This window comes from Gouania willdenowi, chromosome 19 (genome assembly GCF_900634775.1).
Source record: "Gouania willdenowi chromosome 19, fGouWil2.1, whole genome shotgun sequence".
In the NCBI taxonomy this organism is placed as follows: domain Eukaryota; kingdom Metazoa; phylum Chordata; class Actinopteri; order Blenniiformes; family Gobiesocidae; genus Gouania; species Gouania willdenowi.
Window position 1 is genome coordinate 26,562,324 of NC_041062.1, and position 13,837 is coordinate 26,576,160.

Genomic DNA, 13,837 nt, shown 5'->3' on the forward strand with positions numbered 1-13,837 from the left:
TTTGAGATTTAAAATGACTGAATTAGTGTATTTAGAAGGTATATCTACAACCAAATTATTTAGTAAGTTACACAATAATTGATGTTTTTCTGTCTTTCTAACCGAACTGGATGATCTAAATGGCCAAATTTGGCCCCCGGGTCTTGATCTTAAGTAATTACTTAGAAAACATTTGGTTCACTTTGTTAAGTTTAAAAATATATGAACATTTAACGTGGACTAAACCAGGGTTTGGTTCCTAGATTTCACCAAATTTAATAAAAATTGGGCACAAAATCAAGGAAATATAAGATTGTGCAATAACTGATATCTGTCACTTATTGATTAGATATTGCTTTACATACTTTAAATACTATTGTAGCTGAAGTGCAAACTAAGGCACAAGAATGATGTGTACTGTATGTAGAAATGATCCAGACCTGGTTCATGGTGAAAAGGACCCCAGTGGCAGACATCAGCTGGTGCCAGTGTCGGGCTCTGATCGCTGGGTTCTGGAGCTCAGCCACAGCTCGTAGAGAGATGAGGAGGTTCTTCACCCTGTTGTCCAATCCTGTGAAGGCGTCCCACGCTCTGACCTACAGGATTATAAGGACTCACGTTACGGTAATAGACTGTTTTATGGGTACTTTTTTAGTATAATTCAAAATCAGTCATTTTAATTGTACTTAAGTACATTTTAAAATAAGTGATGAGTTACATATATAAATTATTATTTTTGTTTTAAAATGATCAACAGATATTGTGAAACTAAAAAACATTAAATGTCCATCACATCATAGTGACCAATCAGATTAAACATAATGTATCACATCATAGTGACCAATCAGATTAAACATAATGTATCACATCATAGCTGACCAATCAGATTAAATGTAATGCACTGCATTACAATATCATAGAATGGAGGTTATTTTCTCAGTTTTAGAGTTCATAAATATATCTATACTATAGTTTTATTTTTAAATGAATTAATTGGTGTTATTTTACTTAAAAACTTATTGTACATTTTGACAAACCTTTTATTTTCTACAGATCCTCCTGTTCTCACTGTACCTGCTTTGTCATTTCACTAATATGCTGATGACAGCCACATCTATGAGTCCCTTAAGCGTGAGAATAATTCAGTAGAACTCAACTTCTGGAGGATTGATGAAATAAAATCCTAGATGTCAATGATAGATCGTTGGACAGAGTAATTCTGGTAGTAAAGCTAGAATCGTTGTCACGGTTTGTCAAGTCCACTATGTGGTGAAGGTGAGGCAACTAGCAAAGATGAAGTCCTCACTTTCAAAGCATCACTTTAAATACTGATCCATGCTTTTGTCACTATATGACTGGACTACTGTAATGCTGTGTACACCAGCATCAGTCAGTCTTCACTCACACACCTTTTAACGTGTTCACAAACACATGATCACATGTTCTGTGTTCCCTTCACTGGCGCTCAGTCAATACAGAACTGATTTTAAATTCATCAATGGCCCCGCCCACGTTATCTGTCTGACCTGACTGTGTCCTACACCCAGCACGTTATCTCAGGTCAGTCAATCAAGCGTTGCTCATGGTTCCTCTGACGCATCGCAAACTTAGAGGAGACGGAGTGTTTTCTGTTGTTGAGCTTCTTCTGTACATTCCTTCATGTTTAACCAGTGTTAAGGTGTTACTGTATTATGTAACTGTATTTTTATATTGTTTTTAATAGTGCTTTATAAATACATTAGATTCTACTAGAATAGCTCTATCAGTAGTCTTTACTCCTCTGTCTGCAGGAACCAATCCGACACTGATCACATCCTAAAGTCTCACCTCTTTATCCAGTCCTCTGATGTCCTTGGAGAAGTGTTTACATTCCAGCTCCATGTCCTCCACGTGGATGTCTCTCCATGGTGTGGTCCTCCAGGAGGCCATGCTGGATTCCACCACGCTGATCATATCCCACAGAACCTTCAGTAGACCCACCTCACGTCTGGTAATGAGAAACAAGAGAAAACGCTAACAAACCTAGCAATGGCCACGTTTACATCAGAGCTTCATTTAATTCAGAATAAAAGTTGAATTCTCTTTAAACTCACCTTGTAAACACTTAAAGTTTAATCTGATATAATTTATTATTTTAATTCAACGGCATAATCTGAGATGAATTACAGACTATTTACTGTATATAATAAGAGCCTTAGATGACATGATGTACTGAAGAGACATATTACACACACACACACACACATTACACACACACACAGACAGACATATTACACACACACACACAGACAGACATATTACACACACACACACACAGACAGCCATATTACACACACACACACACACACAGCCATATTACACACACACACACACAGACATATTACACACACACACACACAGACATATTACACACACACACACACAGACATATTACACACACACACAGACATATTACACACACACACAAACATATTACACACACACCTGCATTGTCGGAGCTGTTTGTAGTCAGACACGTTGACCTCAAACAGACTTCCAGACCCCATCAGGGAGCTCATGACCACCTCTCTCTCCTGGATCTGAAGGTGAAAGGCGTCCAGCATCTGATGAGGGTTCTTAGTGTCAAACCTGGAGATGGATCAGATGAATAATCAGAATATTCAGCTCCACAAACTGACAACCGGCATTAATGTGAAAATAATCAGCAGGTTATTAAGAGTGCAATTACACACACAACTAATCTGACAATGAGGCAACGTGATGAAGCATCTCTACCAAAAATTAATTATCATTATGTTAGGATTTAATTAGCCCTGTCGGACGGAGCCTGGAGATATCCACTCTGTAATGAAGTCTGGGAAAGGTGACATTATTTACTGTGTTCAGAACCCACTCCACAGGAAGAACAATAAGGAGACGCTGACTAACCCCACCTTTCCACTGGATACGTCTCTTATCTGGTTTTGCTCTGCTGTCGCCGTCCGGTAATCCCACCGGTTGGGTCGTGATAGCGCTACGGCGCAATCCGGTTGGACGACTGACATCACGAGACAGAGGAGTTCTCGCGATATTTACATGATGCAGTCAGATTAAACGTAATGTATCACACATGTAATACATAATGCAGTTAAAAGTGTTATAAACAACAAACAGATAAACAGGTGAAGTAACACCTCCTGTAAAAGAGGTCTCCACCTCAAGGATGAGCTTCTCCTCTGAAAACCTCTTACCTGTTGACTCCGGGCCTGGCCCCGCCCATTATGACATTTTGGTGATGCAGTTACTTGAAATATGATCTAAAGTGTTTTTATTTAAAAGTGATCGAATGCTTTAATGTTTAGTATGTGTTCAACTTCCTGTTTCACTGTATTTGCTCTGTGCTGAGTTGCTGAGTCATGCTCCGGTGTCTGTCAGAAAAAGAAGCCCTGCATATACAGTATCTGCCAGAGAGCTCAGGACTGTCACAGCTGGGACGGAGCAGACACGCAGCGCAGCGGACCCAGTGAAAATTATTACATAGACTAAAGTGAAGTATCAGCTCTGGTGGCGTAGCGTAACGCAGCGGAGACGTAATGCAGCGGAGACGAAACGCAGCAGAGACGTAACGCAGCGGAGACGTAACGCAGCGGAGACGTTACCCAGCGGAGACGTAACGGAGCGAAGACGTAACGCTGCGGAGACGTAACGCAGCGGAGACGAAACGCAGCAGAGACGTAACGCAGCGGAGACGTAAAGCAGCGGAGACGTTACCCAGCGGAGACGTAACGGAGCGAAGACGTAACGCTGCGGAGACGTAACGCAGCGGAGACGAAACGCAGCAGAGACGTAACGCAGCGGAGACGTTACCCAGCGGAGACGTAACGGAGCGAAGACGTAACGCAGCGGAGACGTAACCCAGCAGAGACGTAACGCAGCGGAGACGTAACCCAGCGGAGACGTAACGCTGCGGAGACGTAACGCAGCGGAGACGTAACGCAGCGGAGACGTAACGCAGCGGAGACGTATCCAATAGAAATTGGGTGTAAGAGAAGTTTTCAGTTTCAGGCTGTAGAAGACATTTAGAAACACGTTTAACACGCGCTATGACTGAATTATTCACTATGTAACAAAGCACAGAGCTAAAGGATGTAGGATGCAGTAACATCAGCGTTTACGAGGGATGGGCGATATAGACTAAAGAAATGATCCTGATCATTTCTGGTATTTATCATAATAACAACAAAAACAATAAATAAATAAAACAGTTCTCAACTTAAAATGTAAGCAGGTTCCGTCCAAACAAATTAATTTAAATTCATCAACTCTGACACATTAAAAAAGCTGGTGACTCAAAGCTCATGGGTTGATGTTTCATACCATATATTAGTGCATGTGGATCACTTTATTAGTGTTATTGTCTGAAATTAATGTATTTCCTCACTTAAAAAGAAATTATTTTCTCAAAAAAAGGACAAAAATAACTTCAATAGTGTTTTTAGTGCTGCTGAATCTGATTTATTTAAGCTGATGATTTAATCATTAGTATATTTAGATGTAATAATTGTTACATTAGTCTAATGGGACCAGCTTTGTCTGAAAACATGAAATATAATTAAAAAATATTGTGTTTCACAAGTTGAGAGTGATGAATAGTGACGTTAGTATTTATGCTAACATGTTATCTTTCTATACACGTGTTAAAGCAGAACTAAATAAGTTGTGTTTAGGGCTCCCCCTACAGGTCCCTTTGGTTATGTCACTGTCGTAAACAACTGATCACTAAATAATCCTGATATAACAGTGACACTAATGGTGATTTCACACACATTGTCCCATGTGACCATGTGATCATGTGACCATGTGATCATGTGAACATGTGACCATGTGACCATGTGAACAGTATGAGGAAGAGAAACAAGTAAAACACATGAATGATGTGGGAGTGTGGAAATATAGATAGATAAAAATATAGATAGATAAAAATATAGATAGATAGATAGATGTATAGATGTATAGATAAATAGATGTATAGATAGATAGATAGATGTATAGATGTATAGATAGATAAATAGATAGATAGATGTATAGATGTATAGATAAATAGATGTATAGATAGATAGATAGATGTATAGATGTATAGATAGATAAATAGATAGATAGACCCCCCCAATCACCCCATAAACACTAGTATTACCCTCACAGAGACTATGAGAAGGGTTTATTAAGGTGAAAAAGTGACTTAGTTCAAACCATAAACAAATCAGTGGCCCTTTGTTAGCGTTAGCTCTTAGCCCAGTCTTATGTGTCAGTGTTAGCTTAGCTTAGTTAGCTTTAGTTGAGTTTCCAGTTCATAATTGTTGCTGCAGGTTCATCTGTTGTGGAGCTTTGACTGGTTGACTTTGTTGGATGGTTGTCTGGTCTGAACCAATAAGTAGTGGTCCATGATGTACCGCTGTACGGTAGCTTCAGCTAAAAGCTATGACGAGCACCGCCACGTGTGTGAGGGGCGATGGCGCACACGGAGCTCCCATGAACAGCGCTGAGCTCCAGAGAATAAACAGTTGTTGACAATAAACTTGAGTTATATTTTGTCCTACAGATCAAGGTTTTTAGGGGCGTTATTAGCTAAATTCTGACATGGGAATTTATGGTTTATATCGTGAGATGACATATTCTTACTGGTGTGAATGTTTTTGTTGATATATTGTAAACAATAACATATCACACATTCTTAGCGTAGACCATACTTTAATGTACTGACTAAAGTTGAATGACACTCCTTATGTTTGATGTGAAGAAGAACAGGGTTAAGGTAAAGCATGACAGTGACTGCCTCACTGATGACCCTGTTTACATGATACACATACAGTAGATCTTATCAGAAGGACGTTTAGAAGATTTTAGGCCAAACTTGTAAAAACAGTGGAGGAGCAGAAGGTTTGAGACCCCAGGTTAGAGAAGGTTATGGAGCTGTTTGAGATGTTGACGGGACTGACTGATGAGATGTTCTACCTGAAGGGTCCGTGGTTGTGAAAGTGTTCCCTGAAGGTGTGCTGCTCCACCTCAAACGTTGCACACCTCCGTCTCAGACTGGCCACCTCCATGGCCTGCAGCGGCGCCACCTGCTGTTTAACCAGTGCTGCATGTTTCTTCACATTGTTCCACTTCTCTGGTAACTCCTGCAGATGTAGAACATAGAACATGGTGTATGGAGGAGGATAGAGAACAGAGAGGATCCTCCTACCTCCAACTGTCTGTAGACCACCTCAGGTAGATCCTGGTCATACACCTTCAGCAGGGCCATGGTCTGGTGCAGAGGTTCAAACATGGTGTCCGTCATGGTTTGTCTTTCCTTAATAGAGAGAAGGTGACCCATGACCCCCACCAGGCCCCCGTAGTCACCCTCCTCAACACGCTGGCTGAGACCCTCCTCAGCTACAGTGATGAACCTCTCCAGGTCAGTCAGACTGTGGACACATAAGTAATGATCAGCGGTTCTCAACCTTGGGGTCGCAAGACACTGGGAGGAGGTCACCAGATGCCTTCAAGAAACTAAGAATATTTTGTGAACAATTTCAGCCCATTTTTGCTTATTTTTACCATTTTTCTACATCTACACCAAACTCACCATAATTTAACCTATTTTCATCACTTTTTCTTGTCATATTTTTGCTCCTTTTAATGTATTTTTGCTACATTTCTCCCATTTCTGACACTTTTACATCACATTTTTTACATGCTTTTTCCACTTCCAACACATGTTCAGCACTTATAAACTCTTTACACCTAATGTCACATATGTTGACCCATTATTGTCACTTTTAACCTCTTTTCATCATATTTCATGATTATTTTTTGCCAATTTAACCACATTCACCATTTGTCATGTCCATATTTGCCAGTTTAAACTAATTGTTCCTATTATTATTATTAGATGACCCCAACCACTTCTCCTCCCTATTTCTGCCACTTTCAAACCAATATTAACACTTTTAACTACTTTTTTTGTCCATTTTTGACCACTCTAATTTGCAACTTTTTACCAATTTCTGTGGTTTTTAAATTATTGTTACTTTCAACGCCTTTTTACCATATTTCATGTTTATTTTAACCACATTCACAATTTGTAATGCCCAAATTTTGGTAGTTTAATAACTAATAACTAAATTTCCATACATTTTGAAATTCCATTACCCACAATTTGCAACTTTTAACCAATTATTGTTGATTTTAAAATCCCATTTCACCACCTTTTCCACCATTTTTGGTCACTTTTAAGCCATTTTATTTCTAAATAAAACAAGGACTTCCATCTTTAAGATGACTATATAATATGGCCCAAATAATGTCATAATGTGAGCCTGTGAACCTCACCTGCTTGTTACCAAGTCAACCAGGTGCTGTTTGAACATCAAACTCCACTTCTTGATGGTGTTGAGCAGAGAACTCTTCATACTGCGTCCATCCACCCTCATCCAACCGTGGTACACCCGTACAGGCTCCAGACCCTGCACCTCCGTGTAGATCTTCTCATAGCTACAGAAAACAAAGCCCAACATGGTCCATGAACAGGACAAGTCATGCTAACTCATGCTGGCCTACCTGTCCACCTGCTCCTTGAACTGCTCCAGGGTTGGTGGACTGGTTGGAGCTCCATTATCAGCATGGAGCTCCACCTCCTGGCTGCTGACAACGTGTCCATAAAGTAAGAAGTGACGCATGAACTCCTTCTTATCGTCCATGTACAGGTAGCTGTAGCGCTCCACAGACATTCTGAAGTCACAGCACGCTGCCATGGTGCTCTGCACACGCTCCATGAGCAGCTGACGCATGTCTGCCAGGTCAGCCATGTCCTCCATGTCAGCCTGGTGAGAGGAAGCAGTGAGGAGCACTGGAGATGGAGAGTAAGTGAGAGAACACGTACCTGGTAATGAGGAGCAGGTCCATGATTGGCCAGGCGTGGAACCAGGGACGAGATTCTGAACACGTCATCGATGAGACTCTCCACCAGCTCCAAGAAACCGTCTCCAGCCCCGACCTCCAGAGACGGAGTGTAGACCATGTCAGGGACCTTCAGATCCAGCTGGACCTCAAACAGAGGGGCCGGCACACACGTGTGGTCTGAGGGAGAGAAACCATGGCCCGTCTGCTCCTAGTGTCCACATTCTACAGCACATATGGGCTACTGGCAGCCCACGGGCCACATGTTGGGCAGCACCAAAAGCAAATACACAAAGTAACTCCAATAACACAAAATGACCACAGAAATACATACATAGACTCATAACACACAAAACAAAACAAAAAATTGCACAAAGTAACTACATAAATACAGAACAATACACAAATGTACACAGAAATAACTGAATAATATACAAAACAACACTGAAAATGCACCAAATGACACCAAAAATACTCATAGTAGAGACAATAATCTCTCCTGAACACATCCAAAACCAGTGTTGGGCGGTAACGCGTTACTTGTTACCGCCCAACGTTACTTTTGACAGTAACTAGTACTGTAAATATGGTGCGTTTGTCCATTACTGTACTAGCTGCAGTGTACTTCCTGTTTACAGTGGCGCTATATATGTTTGCGGGATGCCGTGCCAACCACGGTAAAACAGAAGAAGAAACATTGTCAGCGTGTTTCTGTTTACATCACGTGCACCAATCATGATGAGTCAATGCGAGAGCAGGACGTGATTCTCAGAGTGGAAATACACGTATTATTTTACTCATCTGTTTCCAAAAGATGCATCGGCTAAACGCTAAGCTAACGCTGCGTTGGTGGACGTGATGGAAGCCTCTGCACTGAAACAACAGGGTATGGATTTTAACGGACGCTGACTATAAGCAGTCTGTCACTACTGCTGAGTCACCGCTATGACACGTATTAGCCTGATATGTTTAGCATTGTGTAGCTGAGAAAAATGATTTTTTTCCACATTTATTTTTATTTGTTTATTTATTTATAAGCATTGTCAACAGCAGAATGTGCACCTTGAATACACACAGCTTACTTTACATTACTGTGTTAAGGTTTAAAAAGTACTCATTTAATTTGGAGCAGCTGTTTTGTGTTTTATATGCACATCATTTATGGTTGTTTTATAGCAGTTTTTGTAAAGCAGAATTAGTCAAAATTTAAAATGAATGTTATTCAGATTGTTTTCATTTCTTTATTTTAGAAGGTTTTGTGTTTATGTTGTACACTGTTGCTAGTTTTAGTACTTAAGCTGTAAGGGAACATTCTAATGCTAAACACACCGTTTTTTATGATGCTGAAGTAACTTTAATTTTTGATCTTTGATTTTTCATAATATTCAGGTTGTTTTGTGTTTTATTTATTTCACAATTCATTGTAACATTTTCAGTTTCTGCTGATCTCAGGTAAATAAACTGATATTAAAATAATACTTAGTGTTTGAGTCAGATTATTGTTTGTAAAGATTAATACTGAGCAGAGTTTAGTTCTGTTAATGTTAATAATTATAAACTGTAGGGTTTAATACAGTAACATTTCATTTATCAGAGGCTTTTATCTAAAACAATGTTCATACAGGATCAGTAGTGGTAGGAGGGATTCAAACCACTGACCTTCTGATTATAAACCAGCATCATTAACCACTATTCCTCCACCACACAGCTGATCAACAGTGGATTATTATATTATTACAGCACTAATATGAAGCTGTACGGACACTAATGACACAAAAATAATACATTCTTTAATTCTAAGTAACTCAAGTAACTTTTTCCAGTAACGCATTACTTTTAGGTGTAAGTAGGTGTAAGGTGGGATCAATGCAGTTTCACAAAAAATTTAAGAACTCAAAAAGTCTAAAAGTTACAAATTATAAAAGTACAAACATTAATCTCTGGAACTTTATGAACGTTTTGGGAGATTATTTGTCAAAATCAGATGTTGTAGGAGGAGTTAACAAAGGATGGAAGAAAAAAGAGATAATAGAGATGATGGCTCCTACATCTTCACTGACTATGGAGAAGGAACTAATGATATGAGGGGGGTACACATGATGGTACACGGGACAACACTGTTCTAATTTAAAGCTCTTACCCGTGTTTTCCAGGAAGAACCTCAGTGAGCACTCGATGCTGTTGAAGAATCCGTCAATGACCATGTGGTCGACGTATTCCACGTAGTTGTTCCACGCCTCAGAGGACGACTGGGCTGTGAACAGATCCTGGTTGTTCTGAAACAAACACAAATTATTTACAAAATGACAACAAAACACAAAATGATAAAAAAAAACACACAATAACAGCAGAAACACAAAACAACAAAGAAATACACAGAATGTGAGTAAAAATATACCAATTGACAACAAATCCACAATATTTGCAGAGCTCAGTTTTCTAGTTCTTATATCATGACAGCAGTTGTTTTTAATCTCAAATCGTTAAAAGAAGAACTCTCATTTTTTCCCAAAATCTGGTAAATTTTCCTCAAATTATTCCATGAAATTCCCCAAATTTCCAAAATCAGGGAAATTTAAGTGAAGTTCCTGCGGGGACTGATATATCATTAATCAGGGACAGGAGAGCAGGGACAGGAGAGCAGGGACAGGGAGAGCAGGGACAGGGAGAGCAGGGACAGGGAGAGCAGGGACAGGCAGAGCAGGGACAGGGAGAGCAGGGACAGGGAGAGCAGGGACAGGGAGAGCAGGGACAGGGAGAGCAGGTACAGGGAGAGCATGGACAGGGAGAGGGAGAGAAGGGACAGGAGAGCAGGGAGAGGAAGAGCAGGGAGATGAGGAGCAGGGACAGGGAGAGCAGGGACAGGGAAAAGGGAGAGGGAAAGCAGGGAACAGGGAGAGCAGGAGAGGGAGAGCAGGGACAGGGAAGAGGACAGGGAGAGACAGGGCAGGAGAGGTCAGGGAAGGGAGAGAAGGGACAGGAGAGCAGGGAGATGGGAGACAGGGACAGGAGAGAAGGACAGGCAAGCAGTAGAGTTATATCAGTTATATTTAATCATTTACATTTATATAATTTACATTCATATCATTTATATTTATATCATTTATATTTATATCATTTATACGTGGAAGTGCAAACTAGGGCACAATAATGTTGAATTTGCTGTTATCCCCAACCTAAAACTTGTGGCCCACTTGAGGTCAAACTGATCCGTATTTGGCCCCTGAACTAAAATGAGTCGAACACCCCTGCCGTAGAGCGACAGAATGACACTAGAACTGAGGTCACCTTGAGTAGGAAGTGGATCTTCTCTCCAGAGGAGCGGATGAGAGAGTAGAACCTGTGGATCCTCTCAGTCCGGTCCTCCAGGCTGAGCAGAGCCTCTTTACGGCCCTCCTTCCTGTCATAGAGGGGCGTGGCCCAAAGCCCCATGCAGCTCTGGATCTCCTCCACGTTGTCCTTGGTCCTCTGGAGCCGGTTCTCCAGGTCACACACAGAGTCCCGAACCTCCAGGATGTACTGCCAAACATCTAAAGGAAGAGGTGGTTCAGCCCCAGAGAGAACGGATCAGGTCAGATTAGAACGGATCAGGTCACTGCCTGGTAAAGTAATCCTCCTAAAATCTTCTAAATGTCCTTATTAGTAGATTTATGTCTAACAAAACACATTATTTTGCATCAGTAAAAAGCGACTAAATAAGTGTCCACCAGAACACAAAATGTTTGTTTGTGGTCTGTGTAAGTCTTACAACACAAAGAAACATTTGTGACGTCACAAGTGAAATCTGGAATGAAGATACCCTCCTCTCTGCTGTTAACTCCACCCAGGGACTCCACCCCCAACCTGATGAAAACTTGTGCCAAAGTCTACCAGTAAAACTAAATACAGAACTTTCACAGTGAACGTACACTGTAGTGTCAGCACGACATGTGGTTGGACGTTTTGGTGAACCTTTTATATCGCCTTGTATCACTGATCTGACGTGTGTGGAACACAATGAGACGCAGCGGATGGAGAAAACAAATGATTATCATTATAAATGCACTGTTCCTGTAGTTAGAAGAGCAGAGGAGGAGGATAAAGTGACTCAGCAGATTAACACCAGTGAGAGTTTGAATGACAGCTGCTGCTGTGAGACCCTAAGCACTGAAACAGACTCAGTCAGTGTTGGCAATGTGATGTCAAACGCTACTAAATGATCTAATTCAGCTGCTGGAACCTGAAACTAGTTTGAGTCTTTTAAAAAAGTGAAAAGCAAAGACTGACTCATCACTCTGCTAGAGTCACTTTGCTTTTTGTCCTTGAGAAAATAAACAGACGTATTGTCAATGTTTTAGCCTCTAAGTAGAAACAAATCTCTGTAATTAATTTCTTCTAATGCGCGTTTCATTTCAGAGCAGTGTTAATCATTTAAATCCTCTGAGTGGGAAGAAGCAATCTGTGTGTGTGTGTGTGTGTGTGTGTGTGTGTGTGTGTCTCTGTGTGTGTGTGTGTGTCTGTCTGTCTGTGTGTGTGTGTGTGTGTGTGTGTGTGTAAATAGTGGAGGAGACATTGCTACCATACACAGTTCTCCCAAATGTATTTGAAGAAATACAATTCTTGATATAAATGTAGATAATAAATATTGTACAACATCTACAGGTGCTGGTCATATAATTAGAATATCATGAAAAAGTTGATTTATTTCAGTAATTCTATTCAAAAAGTGAAACTTGTATATTATATGTATTCATTACACACAGACTGATATATTTCAAGTGTTTATTTATTTTAATTTTGATGATTATAACTGACAACTAATGAAAACCTCATATTCAGTCTCAGAAAATTAGAATATTACAAGATTGATACAAAAAAAGATTTGTAGAATGTTGTCCAACTGAAAAGTATGATCATGAAAAGCATGAAGATGAAAAGTATGATCATGTACTCAATACTTAGTTGGTTTTGTCTGAATTACTGCAGTAATGGGCGTGGCATGGAGTGGATCAGTCTGTGGTACTGATCAGGTGTTATGAGAGCCCAGGTTGTTCTGATAGTGACCTTCAGCTCTTCTACATTGTTGGGTCTGGTGTCTCACATCTTCCTCTTCACAATACCTCATAGATGTTCTATGTGGAGAAGGTCAGGTTAGTTTGATGACCAATCAAGAACAGGGATACCATGGTCCTTAAACCAGGTACTGGTAGCTTTAGCACTGTGTGCAGGTGTTAGGTCCTGTTAGAAAATGAAATGTGCATCTCCATAAAGTTGGTCAGCAGCAGGAAGCATGAAGTGCTCTAAAACTTCCTGGTAGACGTCTACGTTGACCTTGGACCTAAGGAACCACAGTGGACCAATACCAGCACATGACATGGCACCCCAAACCATCACTGACTGTGGAAACTTTACACTCCACCTCAAGCAACGTGGATTCTGTTCCTCTCCTCTCTTCCTCCAGACTCTGGGACCTTGATCTCCAAAGAACATGCTAAATGTCCTTTGATCAGAGAACATCACTTTGGACCACTCAGCAGCAGTCCAGTCCTTTTTGTCTTTAGCCCAGACGAGACGCTTCTGACGCTGTCTCTAGTTCAGTGTCTTGACACCAGGAATGCTACAGCTGAAACCATGTCTTACATACATCTGTACGTGGTGGTTCTTGAAGCTCTGACTCCAGCTACAGTCACTCTTTGTGAATCTCCTCCACATGTTTGAATGGGTTTAGTTTCACAATCCTCTCCAGGGGGCGTGGCTATCACTATTGTTTGTAGACTTTTTTCTACCACATCTTTTCCTTCCCTTCACCTCTCTATGAATGTGTTTGGACTCTGTGAACATCCAGCCTCTTTAGCCATGACCTTTGTGTCTGGTCCTCCTTCTTCAAGGTGTCAATGGACGTCTTTTGGAAAACTGTCAGGTCAGCAGTTTTCTCCGTGATTGTGTAGACCTACAGAAC

At 40.7% G+C, this 13,837-nt stretch overlaps 1 protein-coding gene across 1 annotated transcript in view; it reads right to left on the reverse strand.

The window, feature by feature from the left end:
* dnah9 (dynein, axonemal, heavy chain 9) overlaps positions 1–13,837 on the reverse strand; it is a 294,000-nt gene that overhangs the window by 234,067 nt on the left and 46,096 nt on the right. Inside the window, 10 exon segments of the mRNA XM_028475526.1 lie at positions 420–575; positions 1,807–1,966; positions 2,464–2,607; positions 5,971–6,137; positions 6,203–6,425; positions 7,333–7,494; positions 7,561–7,823; positions 7,883–8,079; positions 10,040–10,175; positions 11,188–11,429. Of these exon segments, the coding sequence (XP_028331327.1) occupies positions 420–575; positions 1,807–1,966; positions 2,464–2,607; positions 5,971–6,137; positions 6,203–6,425; positions 7,333–7,494; positions 7,561–7,823; positions 7,883–8,079; positions 10,040–10,175; positions 11,188–11,429 (1,850 nt within the window).